The sequence below is a fragment of the Cotesia glomerata genome, linkage group LG8 (assembly GCF_020080835.1).
Source record: "Cotesia glomerata isolate CgM1 linkage group LG8, MPM_Cglom_v2.3, whole genome shotgun sequence".
Taxonomy (NCBI): Eukaryota; Metazoa; Arthropoda; class Insecta; order Hymenoptera; family Braconidae; genus Cotesia; species Cotesia glomerata.
This window is the reverse complement of record NC_058165.1, coordinates 15646796-15665878: the sequence shown is the minus strand read 5'-3', so window position 1 is coordinate 15665878 and position 19083 is coordinate 15646796. Positions and strand designations below refer to the sequence as shown.

Sequence of the window (19083 nt, the reverse complement as noted above, 5' to 3'; positions counted from 1 at the left end):
CCGCATGGACAGCTTTGAATAAAGATTCCTTTGAAGATTACAACAAGCTTGTTAGAAATGGTTTTGTCAAAGGTGTTAGGTGACGTTCAACCTGAAAAAATTTATTATGATTTTCATAATAAATTATTTACAGCGTTGCGAGGGCGCTATCCAGCGACAAGACTAAAAGGAACGCTTGATGCATACAGTCATGTGAGTTTAAGTTTCTACTTTTAACTTAGTAATCATGATTTTTTCTCATTTATGTAGTTCACTCGGGACATATAGTTATTCGCTTTTTACTAATGATTATTTTTATTTAACTGTACAATTATGTCATTTCTGGTGTAATCAATTAAACTTAAAATTTTGCATTTATGACCATTTACCTTAAACTGATTTATGATAATAATTATTTTTATTTGTTTCAGTTGTTGTATGTCAATGCAATGGAGACAATCGATCTACGCGCAAGAAACGCAGTCCATGAAATTCGCATCTTCACAAAAATTTTGCTGCTTGCTTTGTTGCCTCCGCAACAAATTGTAAAAGCTTTTGTACAAGTGGTTCAGAATTTAAATGAACAAATGTTTCAAAAGTTTGAACTATTTTGATATACTACTTGTCAGAATGGCTCAACAAAGTCGGCCCGAGTAATCTGTCATTCTACAATGATGTAGATGGCTTGTCAAATTGCACTAGGATTCATTTTAATCGCCTGCAGAACATGAGTGGGGTCGCGCCTGATACGTGGTCCTTCTTGGGTGAGTTAAAATCATTACTTTTTTACTTTTTTTGAAATCTTATTCTCGATTAAGGTAGTTTGGGTGTCAAATGACTTCAACTTGACCCCATATTTTTTCATATTCATTCGAAAAGATTATAATATAATACATCTATAGCAGATTTAACATATTGAAATGATATTTGAAAAATTAAACAATATTTGAACCCCGTGATTATAATTTTTAAGTATCAACCTTACATAACTTATGACAATTGTCATTATTTTGTGACAGTCCAGTACTTGTTAGTTGATATTTTTAATACTATTATTAATTTTCTTAAGTACAGCTTTTACAAAAAAAACTTTAATACGTCCCATCCCCTGCTACATTCAATTAATAATTATAAATAAGACTTCAATAATTTGCTTCATTTTAGTTATTTGTAATTGCACTGTCTATCTGGACTCTTTTTCCTCATTCCTTGGCTCAGCTTCTGAAGTTCCGAATTTGATTCGGTCCAATACTTTTTCAAAGTATATGCATACTTCCTTGATTGGCGGGCCACTCAAGATGTCTTTAATTGCATACTCAAGGTCCACCTCAAACTTTCCGTCAACCAGTTGTGATATTTTTAATACTTATATTATTATAAATTTTTAACCATAATTATGGATTGAAATTATTCAATTAAATTTTGATTACAAATAATTTTTATATTTTATGCTATTTTTCAGTGACCATTTGCAAAAAATAAAAAATACCTTTTAATTTAAACTCGGATTACGCCGACCAAATTACCCTAAAATATCAAATAAACAACTAAACCTAATAACATTTCCTATAATTTAATATTTTATTTCTCTTCTGCTGCAGAGTCCGCAAAAAACTTCAATTGAATGCCGCGAAAGTTATCGAGATGTGGATAAATTGGCTAAAAAGAAAGCTATCAGTAGAGGAACACCACCTGTAAAAGCATTGATCGATTCAGCAAAATTAATCGCCTCCAGGAGTTACTTGAAAGCGGAGGTATTAATGAATTGGAGTTTTTACAAAGAGGTGTTTCAGCAGCTGAGCAACTGGTTCGCAATTTAATATTCACAAATCCAGACCCAAATTCTGGATTTGAAATCGTTGACCTCGTACCCATCCATCACAAATTGAGTAAGTAATTAATAAATTCTTCTATCACTATAGGGTAGAAGTACCGTTTGTGGCCATTTTTTTTAATTCAAATAAACGATAGAAATTAATTGATATTAATAATCCATTACAAACTGAATTTTTTAATACAAATTTTTAAAACTCAAAAAATATGGTTATAATATTATAATTTTTATCAATTAATTCAAATGTTTACTGGCCAAAAATGGTACTTCCACTTTACTTTAATTTAAATATACAGTTGAATGTAAAGTTTTTTTATATTTATAATTTTCTCTCTAATTTATTATTATATTTCTTTTACTTACAGCGATCACCATTGCTCGCTTACGGGAAATGGAGCCCGAGGCACCGGAGTTACTATTGTTGGGGGAAATAAATGTTAATGAGAACATTAATAATAACGACAATGAAGTTGACTCAGATGACGAATCTGAAACTGGGCCCATCCGCCTTTATGGCTATGGCTGGGTGGAAAGTAACGAAACAGGTAAGGAAAACATTTTTTAGTAAATTTCATATTAGTAATTTTCTTTTACTAAATTATAAAAAATGTTATTAGTTATTATGGTTATAAGTGGCCACCTCAGGATCTTTTTACAAACTATATTCGATATAAAAGTCGAATTTTCCGTCAGTAAAGGTGTTCATTCTTCTCGAGATGTTTTCATCGCCGATCTCCATGGCTCCAATGTCGGCAAAACCAGTCCCTGGTATATTCTTTCTTCAGGTGCCTGTTGTAATTATCATATATCATCTTCGTCAAGATATTCTTCATCGATTCTCTTCAGTTTTGATCGCGCCAAAACGGCTTACAGTAAGTTTATACAAATTTCTAGGTGGCCTGAATGTGGACTCAACAATTTTCCTGTGATTATATGTACCTGGTGATCTTTTAACCAGCACACTCCTGTAATTTGCCAAATCAGCTTCTAAATATCCTGACGATCCATTTCTTCCAGCGCATGTTTTAGCTCCTTACCCCATTTGAACGAGCTGCTGTGATTTCGAAACAGTAATTACCATCGAAAATTAAATTTTAATATTTAAATTATTTTGTAGTTGACGTAGATCGTGCTGAACTAAGGAATGATGAAGATGCATATCCAGCGGCGGCTGCTGGCGATTTTATCTATAGTAATATACAAATTTTTTTATAAATAGAATTATACATTTTTTTAATAATTCAGAAACTACTCTCAATGATACTTTGTAATTATTTTAGATTCTCAAATTTGCCTGGCGTGTTCAGACGAGGAATCACCACCGGACGTCGTCTACAACCCTTGTCGGCACTGCATCTTCTGCCAAGCATGTCAAAGACAGTACGTGCAAACTCTGCTTGGAGATGGGCAAATTTTAACTTGTAGTTACTGCCGACAAGAGGTTGTCTCAGTTGACTTGATTATTTAAAAAAATATTAATCCTCATTAAATTTTTATTTAATATTACTTTTAAACAAATTTAAAATATAATTATTAATACATTTATAATAATTATCATACATACATTTATCTATCATACATTTATAAAACTTATTATATTATTACATTTATAAAACATATTATATATATAATACATTTATAAACGAATACCTCACTGAAGTTAAAAAAAATAAATAATATCTAAATTTTATTATTACAATTATTATTATTTTTATTAGTATCCAATTAACTCAGCTCCTCTTACATGTAGAAGCAAACATTCGTACAGAGAAGCTGTTACTGCAGCTTTCATTGAAATAAAAACGGTGAAATTTTCAAATGTCGTCCAACTTGACCTGTATATCACTTGACCTAATATTATTATTATTATTATTATCAATATTAATTTATTACATTGATTAAATACTTTTTCAATCCAAAATAATTACCTTAGTAATTAAACCTGCGAGTGGATTTCAATCGTGATAATGTCTAACTAATTTTACGTTTAATTTCTTAGGTATAACATGATTGAGCCAACTATCGAGTTACAATAGTGTAAAAGAGCTAGCGGCTGTTAGATTAAAATGATAAGACTAATTATAAAATTATGCATCGAGAGAAAAAAGAGCTCGAGTCAACGCGACTTGGCTCAGTTTCTCTACATGTTAGATTTTTATTAACAAAACAATATTGTCTGTAAAAATGTTAATTACTATTTAATATTTAATTTTCGAATTACGTTATTATTATTATTAATTTTTATTTATCAATTTATTGTTACTAGTATTATTATTATTGATAAAATTTGTATTATTATTATTATTACTACTGTTATAATTATTAAAATTCATATTTTTGTTGATGAAATTGTTAATAGTATTATTATTATGATTATTGTTATTATTATTATTACTTTATGACATTTATTAAATACTTTTTCCCATCAAAAATAATTATCGTAGTAATTAAACCCGCGAGTGGATTCCAATCGTGATAATGTCTAACTAGTTTTAAGTTTAATTTCTTAGGTATAACATGATTGAGCCAAGTATTGAGTTACAATAGTGTAAAAGAGTTAGCAGCTGTTAGATTAAAATGATAAGACTAATTATAAAATTATGCATCGAGAGAAAAAAGAGTTCGAGTCAACGTGACTTGGCTCAGTTTCTTTACATGTCAGATTTTTATTAACATAACAATACTGTCTATAAAAATGTTAATTATTATTTAATATTTAATTTTCGAATTGTATTATTATTATTATTATTATTAATTTTTATTTATCAAGTTATTGTTACTAGTATTATTATTATTGATAAAATTTCTAATAATATATATTAGACGATGTGACTTTAGTTATATTGAAATTGATATAGGTTTTTCCTTATCTGAAGAAATCTACTGCATCAACGGAACTCCTACCGTCGATATGGCCGATTGACTTTTTAAACGTATGACGTTAGGGAAACATCACGTTTAGAACCTTGAGCGATTTACAAATGGCACACTTGTGATGCTATCGCTTTTAGAAGCTTTACATTTTTGAAGTATAACGTTTCTTAACATGAACGTTCTTTAGACATCACATTTCTAGCATATACATTTTAGGATTAAGTAACGTTTATGAAAACTAATTTTCGGCAAGTGTCACATTTCTTAAATGTTGCTTATCTCGATACCAAACGTTTGGGATATTGCACCTTGCTAAAAACATTACGTTTTGTATAGTCTCTGTTAGGACTAAGTTGTGGCACCCCATCGGACGAATTCTCACTGTCAATTGTTTACAAAAATATAAAAATCATCACATCGATGAGAATCATTATTGCTATCCTTTACTAGGTTAGTAACTTATCAATTTTTTAGACTATTAAATAAATACATAGTATTGCAACTAACAAAATTCGTCGTTTTGATGTATTTAATTTAAAGAGGATGGTGTTACAATAATTCGGCGAGCTTTATTGGAAAATGGGCGTGAGGGACTAATTAAGGATAAAATTTCTTCACCAAATAAAGAAAACAACAAAACCTCCGGCAATGTAAATATTTTAAAGCTAATTTAAGTATGATGTTTTAGTATTTGACTTGCATAATAATCCCTATTAACAATGTTAATTTTAGTTTCAGATTCCTAATTCCAAAAATAAAAAGGTAAAAACAAAAGCGCAATTTTCTGTATCGCCAAATAAACGATTAAATGATACTGAAGTCGAGTTGTTAACCCGTCAGCACTCACGTTATAAGCATTTTGCTCACGCTCGATTTAAAACAATGAAAAACTTTTTCTTTTCAAATGGAAAGGGTAGATGAAATTTTTCTACCTTCGAGGAATTTTACCTATTTTCAAATTATGAACTTTTGAAATGCTTTAATATTATATATATTTTTATAAAAATATTTTCCCATGCGCGTCGGAAATTGTGAGCATTCTTCTCATCACGAGATTATAGGTGTAACAAAAAAAATTTACTTTCGGTAACGTTCGGGGGCTAGTTCGTGTATCTTCGTAACTGTATAGCTGCCCGGCCGCATGCAGATTAAACGTGAGCAAATCTCTCATCACGAGTAAATATTACCGAAAAGTTCACGTGAGTGCTGACGGGTTAATAAATGAGGTGCAAAAAAGAATCCCTCTATGGAACCATCATGTTCCCCTCAAAGAAAGAAACCGAGAAGTTTCAAATTTGTAGAAAGAGGTTTCGATGGCATTGAAAGGTTAAAAAATAATCTAATTTTTATTGCTTTCTTTTTTTTTTATTTATTTCACATTCACTTTACGCACTGCAAACTAATTTTGACAGGTAAGCTAGATGCTGAAGAATGTAAAAAGAAGTTTAAATATATTCGGGATACTCATCGTAAAATAATTCAAAATGAAAGCAAACCAAGTGGTTCATCAAGGGTCGATTCTACTGATGAATGGAAATATTACAGATGTGAATTCCTACGAGATACTTGCTTAATTCGCCCGTATGTATGATCATAAATGTTAAATGACATGATATTATGTCGATAGAACCTTTTGATTACAAATAAATATAAATTAATACTAAATCGTAATTTTCAAATGCAGAACTAGAACAAACGTAGATCAACATGCTAGCGCTGGTTTTAATAACGACGGAAGCTTTAATAATGATTCATCAAACGCTATGGACGACAGTTTTGACGAAAGTACTGACCAGGATAATAGTAAATATATTTTTTTCAATATTATAAGTCACTAAAATAATATTAAACTAAATTTTTTAGAATCTGCTAAAAAAGGAAAAAAACGTTGTCAGGAAATTGCGGATTCTGTAAATGCAATCAATCGTATCGCTGATATTATTAGTAAAGATGAAACACCAGTCGCTCTACCGGAACCGCCAAAATTGGATCAAGTTGGTGGATTTTTGATCGGTATCGGCGATCAATTACGACAGCTACCAGATGGTGTCCAAATGCAAACCATAATTGAAATTTTACAGCTGATTCGAGAAAAAAATAACCTATATGTACAAAATGAGTGAAACTAATAATTTACATAAGTATAAGCGTTAAAATATTAAAAAAGTATTTTATTAATATTAAGCATTTCATTTTTATAAAAGTTTGATATTAAAAATATATTTATCTATCAGTAATTTTTTTTTTCATCTATTTTTTTGCTGAATCCTCCTTTAATTTTGAAAAATAATAATAATTACAAATTTAGCATTTACAATATATTTACAATTTAAATACAAAGCGATTTTAATAAATTTTTGATGGTATTAAAAAAAAATATTTACAATTTATACTTAACGATAATATTGCCAGGGAATAGCTCCTTCGGCATTAAAGTATTCACAAAATTCATCTCGAACAGCTACTGCAGATCTGCTACTGAAATTATTGCCATAAGCTGTTGTGTCTTTGAGGGCAGAATCGTTAACTTCATGCCTCAAATCTCTAGAAATTATACCATCAGGGCGTTCTTGATCAATTACTAAGTTAGGTGGGATGTAAACATCATCTTTGTCATGCTTGCGAAGCCAATTATGCAAACATATGATTGCTTGAATCATATCGATTGTATTCTCAACTGTAGCATCAATTGGTTTTTTTAGAACCCTCCATAAACTCACTATGATCCCGAATGAATTTTCAATAGTTCTGCGTGCTCGACTGAGACGATAATTACATATACTTTTTTCTTTATTCAAACCACTTCTACCAGGATATGGTCGAAGTAAATAGTTTTGTCAATTGAAACGCCTCGTCTCCCACAAGAACATATGGTTGAGGCATTCCATCTACAGTTAGCGAGTCTGGTTTTGGTATGTTCATGTCACTATTCTCAAACTTCTGACCCATTGCTGAGCTCCGGAAAATCCCTCCATCACTTCTTCTACCGTAAGCACCAATGTCAACGAGAGTAAACAAATAATTAGCATCATAAACTGCCATCAATACAATGCTGTGACTATTTTTATAATTGTAATATGAAGAACCTGCATTATCAGGACACTGCAATAATAATATTAATAATAATAATGCTAACAATAACAATAATTATGATAATAATAATGGTTTAACATAATTCAGATATACACATCAAACTAATTCATTTATATGAAATCAAATATACCTGTATGTGTATATGTTTCCCATCGATAGCTCCAATGCAATGTGGAAATTGCCATTGCTTTTCGAATTCATCAGCAATTTTCAGCCAATGAGATTCAGTCAAAGGATACGGTAATACTTTTTCTTTAAGACAACTCCATAGAGCTTGACAAGTTTCGACAATTATATTTGCTGTTGTTGTTAACCCAACTAAATACTGATACGACACCGTCGACATTGAGTCACCAGTTGCTAGAAATCTAGAAATCAATTGTTATTATAGTACAATTATGACTACGCTAAATAAATTATCAACTATTTTGAAAAATTCTTACCGCAAAGTCATAGCTAGTCGTGCTGGAGCTGAAATAGGCTCTCTTACAACTTTTTGATTTGATATTTTCAGGCCAACTAAACATAGAAGCTTTTCAAATTGGACTGCTGTCATTCGGATGTAATTTTCAATTTTTTTAGAATACGAAGAAAGAGTTGGGAATATGACCTCAAAGAAGCCATAGTCTCGCCGTAATTTGAATAAAGGATGAATCCAAAATTTTTTTTTTTGTATATTTTTTTCTACAATTTTGTATAACTAGTTAATTGCATAACAAAGCACTAATAATCCTCTTGCGCCTGATTTTTTTTTTTTATTTCAGCTTCACGAATTATTTTTTGACACTGATAAATCCACAATTGATAATCATATTCACCTGCCATTGAAATTTTGATAAGTTACTTAAATTTGACGTTATTATTTCATTAATGTTTAACATTTATTGTTGTCATAACTTATTTGTTTACTATTACCATGTGTTTTTATAAAAATTAGGTTAAGGACTAGCTTCAAGGTATATCTTGAGATATCGACTTTCGATATTCATACATTTTTTCGCCGCTGATTTAATTTGACGCTGGCGTTTGACGCTGGACGTGTTTTTATTTATTTCAGCTAGGTGGAGCTATAGTTTGACGCTGAAAGCTAGCGTCAAGCGTCATCATGAGGTTACAACTTCATTGTACAAGAAAAATAAATGTCATTTTTTTTCCTTGCTGGTGTAGTCCAGCTGACCTTTATGAGTTTATCATAGACAGCTAATGTTTGTTCGACAACGAACCGAGTCCTCACAGTCGAAGATAATCGAAAATTAAACTAGCGCGTAGCGAAAATTATTCAATTATTCAACCGTGGTGGGACTCGAACCCATGCCTGGCCAGTATTCATAGATCGAACTCAAGCGCGTTAACTGCTCGTCTACAAGTACTAGTTAAATGTCAATTTTAATTTTCATTTACACTGTTAATAAAAAAAAAAAAAAAACTTTTTTTATATAATAATAAAATTCTATTTTTTTTACCAAATGAGTATTATAGGTCGTGCACTTTTGGATTTTCCAAAGCTTTTTTTAGTGTAACTTGAAAATTTTTTCTTATATTCATAATCATATTTGCTTAGACAATAAAAGTACTATAAAATATAAGAAAATAATAAAAAAACTTTGTTAAAATATATTTAAAATCTAAAAACAAATTAATTAACAAAAATATCTACTACTTTGTTCACTACGGACTTGAGAATCTCGCGCCAAAATTACGCTGCTGCTGCCTTTCATACGACTAACGGTGATTTTTTAAAACAAGTTTTCCATAAGGACCCAAAATATGACCGAAAATTTTTTCACGACCAGTTGTTTACAGTCAGCCCCCCATTGACTTATGTATGTGATATAAAGCGCACGAGGCCCTCTGTGAGACAATGTTCAAATAAAAAAAAGAAAAAAAAAGAGAGAAAGAAAAGAATCATTACTAATTTACAATACATACTGATCAAACTCTTTTTCAAGTAATTCCTTAAATTTAGTTCTAATAACAATTAATAATCTACAATTATTATTATTATAACTTTTGTCAAAAATTAACAGTGATCAATTCTTAGATGAGATACATGATGAATATTTAACACTTATAGACAAACCAATATGTTATCAACCGATGCCAAGCCTGATCCACCTCGAATAAGTAAAAAAAATTAACAAAAAAAAAAATACACCGTTTGTTAGTAAGATATTTATCCTTTTTAACCAAAATTATATTTGAAATCTTTTAGATCAATCTTCCCAAAACGGCACTGAAAGAACATTTTGTAAATACCGTGATGAACTTTATGATAATCAATCCAATCTCTCAAAAAAGCAAAAAGAAAACAAAAAGCTAAAAACGAGTAAGTCTTCGTTATCTTGTAGGTTTTTTAACGTACTTAATATTAATTTTGTTACAGAGAGTTCCGAAAATGTAGTTAATTATAATATTAATTACTCTAACCATGTAAGTATTGGAACAACAAATACTTATATTTGTAATGTAAATCAGGTATGTGAAACTAATCAACTACAAAATAAAACCAATAATGAATGTGCCATATTGGAGATGCCTCATAATGTCAAAAAGTTAAGTTTTTCTGAGCAACAGCTTACTGTCAAGAATATGTTTTTTATTAAAACTCATTTGGGATATGGCTGGAGAAAATTTTTTAAATCCTTAGGATATACTAATGGGCAGTTAGATCAATTTGTAGAAAACTATCGAATAAAAGGAATCGATGAGGTAACACAATTTTCTTTTAAAAAATTCAACAATGAGAAAGAAATACAAAAATGTTAACAGAAAATTTCTTTGTTTAGGTCATTTATCAACTTCTTCTGGACTGGAAATGTTTAAATGGCAAAAATTCTTCAGTTGGAACCATTGTTAATCACTTATGGAAATGTCAACAATATGAATGCGCACAAATTTTTGCTTCTAGTTTATAGATTTTCTTATTTATATTGAATAAGTTTTCTTTTCTTACGAAACGAATGCTTTAGAGGGAACTTGGAGCTAGGCTGTATACTCAATGTATTTTCAGAAATTTTATTATTCTCCTTATGTCTGTAATAAGTTTAGAAATTAAGTTTCTGGAAAAGAACATATGACTAATTACTGCGGAGCTTTATATTTTCCGATTTCAAAATTTCTTTAAAAAGTGTTTATAAAAAAAGATATATTTCTTATTGATATTTATAATATTGAAAACCAATCATTATTATGAGTACGGATTTAAGGAATCTGGCAAATTCAGAAAACATTATTTCAGTTGATATATTAGTAAGGAAAAATAAATTAATAGTTTACCAGTGAATAATTTTAATATCAATTATTTAAGCGAATTCTATTTAAATTTAATTTTACTCTCATTTAGTTATATTTTACTTTTAAAGGTCTTCTTAAATCACTCGACAGATATGTTTTCCCGCTACTAAAATGCCTTATTGCGTTTCGAAAGGCGAATGTGTGCATGTGCGCATGTGCCTCGATTTAAATAAAAAAATCTTCATTGAAAAAAAAGTTCACGAATACAACCAGTTAAGGTAAAAGACCCAATAGCGGAATGAGACCCAGTATCGGAACGATTTCAGGATTATTATATTATATCTTGTTGAGTATGATGTGGAATTTTAAGAATTTTTATTTTTTCGAAATCTCAATGTTTTGGGTATGAAATAAAATTTAAGTAAAATTTACAAGTCTATCAAAAATATTAAAAAAAAAATAAAAGTTATCGGACCAAGCTGAGTCCTATGACTTACCTCGATTCCTTAAGGAATTTGCTAAGAAAATAGTCAGTAGTCTTAAGCTTGTAAAAAATTTAAAAAGCAACTTTTTCAGTAATTATTTTTTTGTATGTGTTCGTAGAGCTATTAAGAATTTACAGTCTTAAGTGTTTATAAAAACAAAATTAATTAAAAGTATTAATTGTTGCTGTTCGTCTATTGGTACACTTAAAATTAGCTCGACCCAGTACCGGAACAGACTGCCATGTTTACTCTGCCACCTGACTCATGCAGTGTATTGTACTAAAGAGCAAGATTTAGTGCAATATAAAAATTATTTGTGGTTTAATAATTAATACAGTGCGTACGTTTGTTATAACAATATCATCAAATATGCATAAACTTCAGTTTTAAAAATGAAACTAAATTTTTGTAGTCAATATTTTTCTCTAAAACTAATTTATAAAGTTTAACCTCCAAATCTTGTGTTTATTTGTATTACCAAATTGAAATGATATATTTTTTCATGAAATATTATTTAATTCAAGAGTATTTCACACTATGAAAAAATATTCGTCGTTAAATTTATATATCAATTAATAAATTGTGTACAGGTTTTATTAAGATGCCAAAGGTCAAAGGGAATAATAAATGTTCAGTATAAAAATTATATTTTTTATAAATAAAATTATCTCTTTTATAATTAAATACTATTTTTAATAAGTTTAATTCCTCAACTAATCATTAACTTCATTATAATTTAGATGAAGCATAATTTTAGCATTTGGAGAAATTTTTATGATTCACTGTTCCAGTATTGGGACAACTATGTTCCGCTATTAGGGCTAGTCATTTTTAGCGTTCCGGTACTGGGTCTTTTGGACTTTTTCGAAAAACATTTTTTTTATTTATTAAACTTTGATTAAACTTATATTTCAATTTTTTTTTCACACAACTAAATGTTTGTTTCAACCGATCTATTAAATTATTTCTTTTTCAAAGTTGCCTGTATACTTTTAAAATAATAAATACTGATACACGGTCTTCGTCGTTCCGCTATTGGGCCCTTTACCTTATACACTAACCACACCACAAACATTGGCTTTACGGGACTCCCCTAAGGCCAACTAGGCATAACAACTGAGCGCAACTGAGCAAGGAAAAAAAAAAAAAACCAGTGCGCATATCTTACAATTATTATTCAGATGTCGCTTATGTCGCTTATATGAAAGAGATATGTACATATATATGTAAATATGATGTAAACTTTTTCGTAATGTTTTTGCAATCTTGAAGTTTTTATTTGTATAAAAATATTTTTGCTTTAGAGAATTTATTTTATGAAAATCTTAGCTTCAAAGTGAAATGAATAACAAGGTATACGATTATTGAGAAAAATAAAGTAATTGAAAAATACGTTTTAATTTGTAACATTTCCACTTATGATCGTTTTTAAAAGTAATCATTGATCATTGATATTGTTTTATGAAAATAAAAAACTTATTTCCACGAACTTTGTTTTCGATATTTATTAGCATTTTTATTGATTATTTAAAAAGCTACCATTAATTAAAAAAATCCATTAGTGAAATAGAAATCAACGTTGAGATTATTAATCAAATGTTTTTCTGTATTGATTGTATGTTTTGTCATTATTAACCTCACTTGAATTATTTGACACCGAGTTGATAATGACTCATCCTTAAATTGCATAAATCAAGTACTTTTAAGGTGCGAATATAATGATATCAATATTTGTTTACGTGTGTTGTAGGAAAGGATATATCTATAAATTCATTTTTTTAATCTCAATAATAGTTTAGGTTTTTAAAGATATTTACTTATTTGGAATAATAGTTATATCTCATTGGTTTTAGGTATGCTAATAATAGTAGCCAAAATAATCACAGCTGTGAAATATAATTGTTACATACTCATTATTGTCAGTTAAGTCTTCAAATGTGAAATTATTCAAAAAGTATAAGAATTCAAGTTTTGACAATGGAGAAAGACGCAGAAAATGATAAAAAATGTACATTGGATACTTTACTGGAGGATAAATCAAATGTAACTTGTAAGTTGGGAGTTATTTATAAGATAAAATTTGTTTATAATTTTATAGTAATTATTTTTACTTTATATTTGTATCTGAATAACCTTTCAGTTTATATACTTCCTGATATTTAACTTGAAAATTATATTAAAGTTTTGAAACATTACTTACTAGCTACTAAAGATGCTTAGAAAATTCAATGCATTTAGGCGTTCATTTGAAAAATATGTTGATTGCGAGGTTACTGCTCATTTTAAATAATATACTAGAGAAAATAAAAATTGAAAAAAAAAAAAAAAAAAAAACACGGCCTAAACCGCGATGGAAGATGGATTTCATAGAATAGATTTAAGGTAAAAATTTTTAAAAAGTAAGAGTGTTATAGGTCAAATCAAATGGCATGCCATCAGCTTTAGAGTGGTTATTTTTTAAAATAAAATATCTCAATCAAAAGTTATTAACAAATATAGTCACGGAAATGACGATTTTTTACATTTTAAAAATTTTAAATGCTCACTATTTCTAGAACAGTTGTCCGATTTTATTCATCTTCGAACTCGTTCAAGATAATCATCTGATGATTAAATATGTCTAGTTTTATTAAGATCCGTTCATAATTTTAGGTGCTATGGCGAACACAGCACTAGCGTTATGTTACATTTATATACATATATAAATTTTTCTACCACTGCTTTTTTTGAACCTTACTCAACTACTTAAAAGATAATATGACAAAATTTCGACATGACTAATGCAATAAATAGATTTCTATAAAATCTACCTAATAAGAAGGCCAACTCTACATCCGAAATGGAAGTAGATTTCATACTTATTCAAATAATTTATTCTGACGTAAATGTCCATCAGGGTATACAGAATACAATTACAAGATTTAGCGATTATAATATACACGTCATTAGTACAATACATAACATATAAACTTATGAACCATATCCATTTTTTGTATCCTCTTGACTAGCCGAGTCGAAATATAGCAAAATTTTTCAAAAGTTTTGCCATGAGAATCAATGCAATAATTAGATTTCTATAAAATCTTCTAAAAATTAACTTAATTTAAAAGAAAAATTTTTAAATCAAGAAAGTCATTTTGAAAAGCTTTATTTTGTCGTGATTCAAGTAGAAAGATTTATGAGCTGAAAATTTAAATAATTCGGAATTTTTCTGTTCTTCAGTGTATAAATATTGAGGTGTTTCGAAAAATTTTTTCATGGTAATAAAATCAATAAATATTTGATCATTTTCAATTTTCTTTAAACGAATGAATGCACGTTTTCAAATTTCAATTCCCTATTGGACATTGAAAAATTGAACCCTATTTTTTATTCTCTACGATAAGATTAAAAAGTAATTTTCCATTCGTGTTCAAGCGGTCGAACAGTTCGGACGCGTGTGCCTGGCTCACAGAGTGTAGAGTGCTAGTTCTTTAAGTGCGTAGAAGCGGATAGTGATTTTAATAATAGTGTACTAAAATTGACAATTTAAGATAAATTGAAGAGATTAGTGGATTGGGTGTCCTTCTGACTACAGAAGCCCCGCAGAAGGCCAAGATGGCTAAAGCAACAACGATCAGTTACTCAAACGTTACACAGTCAGAATCATTCCCAACCAAAGATCAAGCAATCTTTCTTGACGGTATCGACAGTGTCCCAATCAAAGATTACGCCAGAGCCATTGCAGGACTAGTTACATCAGCATCGATAAGATTTATCTCACGTATATTAGGGAATAGAATATGTATCTACCTAGCATCTAAAGAAATAGCAGACCAATTAGTTAACGAATTTAAAACAGTTAAAGTAAACGAAACTTCACTGAAAATTAGACCATTATTTACTCAAAATAAGCGAATCATTATTTCTAACGAACCACCGATAATCCCACATTCTTATTTGGTAGATGTGTTGAGTAATTACAACATTAAACTGACATCACCCATCACATTCTTGAGAGCTGGCATCAACGATGAAGGCTTCGCACACATTCTCAGTTTCAGGCGACAAACTTACATTCTTTCAGAGGATTATAACAAAGTACCCGAGCAAATTCAAATCAACTTTGACAATACCAATTACTGGATCTATTTTTCACATGATTCATTGACATGCTTTCTATGTAAGAAAGAAGGTCACTTAGCAAAACTATGTCCTCTAAATACTAATAACACCGAAACAGAACAGCAAAAGAAAGACAACACAACACACACCGATACTATTGCTGATATAGATAAACCGTCAGATTTTATTTCACAAAAAGATTTGCCTATGTTAAAAAAACCATTACAACAGTCAGACATATTAGTAAATAGCAATAACAAACGTCCACATTCAGAGTCTACTGTCAACATCGGAAGATAGTACAGTTAATCTTATTACTGGAAAAAATCTGGTTACTGATAACAAAGAATTTAAAATTCCGTTTAAAACTAAGGAGTCAAAACACAAACAAAAGAAGCAATTAACAAATACAAACGATTTGGAATTATTACGTAGCACAATTGAAACCGACCCAAACAAATACAAATTCAAATTTCTAGAGCTTAAAAACTTTATAGAGAGTACAGTGGGTAGCAGAAACATTGCAGAAAAAGTTAAACAATTCACATCAGACCCAAATGACCTAAACTTTGTCTTACAGGAACTATATCCTTTACTAAGTTCAAGAAGTATGAAAAACAGATTCACTAGGATATGCAACCTTATTAAGTTTGACATGTTAAACGTAGACTTCTATGACTCCCTCTCGAACACCTCTGGCAATGAAAGCACGTAAAACATCACAATGCCTATAATTCAATGGAATATAAATGGTTTTTTACCTCGCCGAGAAAGAATTCAATTGCTAAAATCAGAGTATAATCCATCTATATTCTGCTTTATAGAAACCAATTTTAAAAATAATAATACTGAGAAAATTAATCATTATAACTGTTTTCATAAAAATAGACTATCACAGCACGCTAGCGGAGGGGTAGCTATCTATGTAAGAGATAATATATATGCACAAAATGTACAACTGAATACCACCTTAGAAGCAATAGCAGTGCGTGTAAAAATTCCATTTGAAGTAACCATATGCTGTATATACCTACCAAATGCTCATCAGCTAGACAACACAGAATTACTGAATAACCTTATCAACCAATTGCCTACACCATTCATATTAAATGGTGATTTCTACTGCCATAATATATTGTGGCACTCTCGAAATACGAATTCTAGAGGAAAATTAATTGAAAAATTTGCTGAAGACAATAGTTTAATAATTATGAACAGTAACAAACCTACACACTTTTGCTAAGCCACGGGTCAAACCATTATCATTAGTTGTAGCGGTTGGAAATTTTTTATTGTCCTTTTTGAAAAAAATTGATGCGGTTGTGCTGAAATGGGCTATGTTAGCGTTAGAGGATTACTAATTTTAGATTATTTTTCCGATTTTGCTCATTCTGAAATCATTCAAAGAATTTGTCTAACTAATAAGTCTGTTTAGTTTTATAACAAAATGGTAGAGATTTGCAGGTATAATCATGACAATGTGTCGCTTAATATATGGGGTATTCCATTGTCAAATTTTCTAAAGTAAAAAAATTTTTTTTTTTTTCAATTAAATAAAAAAAATATAAAAAAAAATCGGCCCTGCCCGGGATGAGCGGGAATAGTTGTCAAATTGATTGAAGTTTTTTTTGAGAAAAAAAAATTAAAAAAAAGTGACCAACTTTGAAAAAATAACGATTTTGCTCAAAAAAACCGATTATTTTATAGAATTGATCATATTTAATTTTTTTTGTGTATTTTTTCGAAAAGTTCATTCAACAACAGAAATTAAAAAAAAAAAATTAGAAAAACGGTTGACCCTAAAGGCCATCCCTGCAACTTCCCGCTAATTCCATATTTAAGCGCTCAAAATTGCACTTACTACGTTTTTGAGCTCTTCGAGCTCAAAAATATAATTTTCGTGTCATTTTGAGCTCTCCGAGCTCAAAAATCTGGTAAAAGTTTAATAAATCACTATTTCTTAAATTTTAAAACCACAATAACTCTTGAATGAATAAACCGATTTTCACGTGGTTGGCAGTATTCGACGCAGTTTTTCAGGCCTCATGAAGAATCATTAAGTTTTTATCGATCGAAGTAGGAATTTCGATGTAATTCCGAAAAAACATTTTTTTCGGTTTTTTTTTCGACAACGATAACTCACGAACGAATCAACCGATTTTGACCGGGCTAGCGGCGATCGACGTGGTTTTTTAATGTCAAGAGAATAGATTTGGAATTGATCGTTAAAGCCGTTTAAAAGTTATTCCAAAAAAACCACATTTGAAAAAATTTTTTTTTGTAGTTTTTTTTAGATTCCTCAAAATCTACTGGTTCGAATCGGTCCAAATTGTATTTAAAATCTAAGTTTGGTCAAGCCCTTTCGAATGGCACCAACCGCGATCAAATCGGTCGAACCGTTTAAAAGTTATGAGAGGTTTACATACGGCCACACACACACACACACACACACACACACACACACACACACGCGCGCGCGCGCGCGGACATCACCGCGGAAACATTCGGGGAGGCTTCCTAGGACCTCAAAACGTCAACATCCGTTAAAAACTCGATTTGCGAAAAACGGGGTAAAACCAATAACTTCCCGATTTTTGAAAATTTTCAATTTTCTCAGCGGGAAGTTAAAAAAGGTACCCAAAGGTCAATGTCTCAAAAAATTATGGCTATTTCAAAATAAAAAAAGCCACTTTTTTTGGAAATTCATAACTTTTTTTGGGTTGGATGAAAAAATTTGAAAAAATTCTCAAAAATGTTTTTTAAAGAGTAGAAAAGAATGATAAAGTTTCAGCTAAATCTAAAGGGGTCGAGTTCAAAAGTGGTCGATTTGGCATGGAATACCCCATATACATAAATGAGGTAGCGTTGTTCAGTAGTGCCCAAGTGGTAAAACAACTGTATCATTAGACATGAAACTTATATCGAGAAATATAGTATGTTTCGAAACAATTTTAGCTATTAAACACAAATAGCTACACATATTTCTATGGAATTTGGCATAAAGATGAATTACCATGTAAAATAAATTGTAATTATGATATTTTTTTGAACACTATAAAATAAGAAAGGTTTAGTTGCGAGTCTGTATGTATACTTCCATTCAATAATGTTAAAATACATCCTTGAAACTGAATAAAAAAAGTTTTTATGTATTACAAATGATCAGATGTTTACTAAATAGAGATTCATAAAAATAACTTCCTAAATAGGAAGTTATTTTCAAATGAAAAGTTTACAATAAGAAAATCTGAAAAGCGTTTAATCAGAAATCTTCCAATTGGTTAATTTTTGAGCTCTTCGAGTGTTTATGAGGACTTGAATCAATGGGTCAAAGAATTGGAAAGTTATCTCAAAAATAAAAACATTTTTTTTTTAAATTTTTAAATGGCTAAAACTTTTAAACGCGTTGTTCAATTTTGAATTAATTGACGGCATTCCATGCAGTTTCTCGAGAACAAAAAATATTTATTCGATCTTAAA

The 19083-nt window shown here is 29.8% G+C and overlaps 6 protein-coding genes across 8 annotated transcripts; 5 read left to right on the top strand and 1 right to left on the bottom strand.

The window, feature by feature from the left end:
- Nucleotides 1-48: 48 nt before the first annotated feature.
- Nucleotides 49-767, top strand: LOC123270419. The gene is made up of 2 exons (XM_044736454.1): nucleotides 49-192; nucleotides 411-767. Exons 1-2 carry the CDS (start codon nucleotides 58-60, stop codon nucleotides 591-593), a joined length of 318 nt encoding a protein of 105 aa, XP_044592389.1. The 5' UTR covers nucleotides 49-57; the 3' UTR covers nucleotides 594-767.
- A 912-nt stretch (nucleotides 768-1679) lies between these two features.
- Nucleotides 1680-3344, top strand: LOC123270418. The gene is made up of 5 exons (XM_044736453.1): nucleotides 1680-1868; nucleotides 2179-2358; nucleotides 2431-2685; nucleotides 2931-3005; nucleotides 3094-3344. Exons 2-5 carry the CDS (start codon nucleotides 2205-2207, stop codon nucleotides 3279-3281), a joined length of 672 nt encoding a protein of 223 aa, XP_044592388.1. The 5' UTR covers nucleotides 1680-1868; nucleotides 2179-2204; the 3' UTR covers nucleotides 3282-3344.
- Nucleotides 3345-4330: 986 nt separating this feature from the next.
- LOC123270169 lies at nucleotides 4331-5679 on the top strand. Its single transcript, XM_044736110.1, has 4 exons — nucleotides 4331-4343; nucleotides 5024-5137; nucleotides 5228-5337; nucleotides 5420-5679. Exons 1-4 carry the CDS (start codon nucleotides 4331-4333, stop codon nucleotides 5606-5608), a joined length of 426 nt encoding a protein of 141 aa, XP_044592045.1. The 3' UTR covers nucleotides 5609-5679.
- A 144-nt stretch (nucleotides 5680-5823) lies between these two features.
- On the top strand, nucleotides 5824-6827 carry LOC123271093. 2 transcript variants are annotated; one of them, XM_044737337.1, is made up of 4 exons: nucleotides 5824-6013; nucleotides 6100-6268; nucleotides 6372-6472; nucleotides 6551-6827. In XM_044737337.1, exons 1-4 carry the CDS (start codon nucleotides 6001-6003, stop codon nucleotides 6808-6810), a joined length of 543 nt encoding a protein of 180 aa, XP_044593272.1. In that variant the 5' UTR covers nucleotides 5824-6000; the 3' UTR covers nucleotides 6811-6827. The 2 variants fall into 2 exon arrangements, with proteins under 2 accessions (XP_044593272.1, XP_044593271.1); XM_044737336.1 differs by having other exon boundaries at nucleotides 6372-6490.
- A 177-nt stretch (nucleotides 6828-7004) lies between these two features.
- Nucleotides 7005-11937, bottom strand: LOC123271091 (protein ANTAGONIST OF LIKE HETEROCHROMATIN PROTEIN 1-like). 2 transcript variants are annotated; one of them, XM_044737333.1, is made up of 4 exons: nucleotides 11512-11937; nucleotides 8224-8598; nucleotides 7911-8148; nucleotides 7005-7789 (listed from the first exon to the last, which is right to left on the bottom strand). In XM_044737333.1, the coding sequence occupies exons 2-4, from the start codon at nucleotides 8334-8336 to the stop codon at nucleotides 7493-7495; spliced, it is 648 nt and encodes a 215-aa protein (XP_044593268.1). In that variant the 5' UTR covers nucleotides 8337-8598; nucleotides 11512-11937; the 3' UTR covers nucleotides 7005-7492. The 2 variants fall into 2 exon arrangements, with proteins under 2 accessions (XP_044593268.1, XP_044593267.1); XM_044737332.1 differs by lacking the exon at nucleotides 11512-11937 and adding an exon at nucleotides 8696-9169.
- On the top strand, nucleotides 9585-11254 carry LOC123271092 (protein immune deficiency). The gene is made up of 4 exons (XM_044737334.1): nucleotides 9585-9904; nucleotides 9993-10106; nucleotides 10164-10489; nucleotides 10567-11254. Exons 1-4 carry the CDS (start codon nucleotides 9865-9867, stop codon nucleotides 10693-10695), a joined length of 609 nt encoding a protein of 202 aa, XP_044593269.1. The 5' UTR covers nucleotides 9585-9864; the 3' UTR covers nucleotides 10696-11254.
- Nucleotides 11938-19083: the final 7146 nt, after the last annotated feature.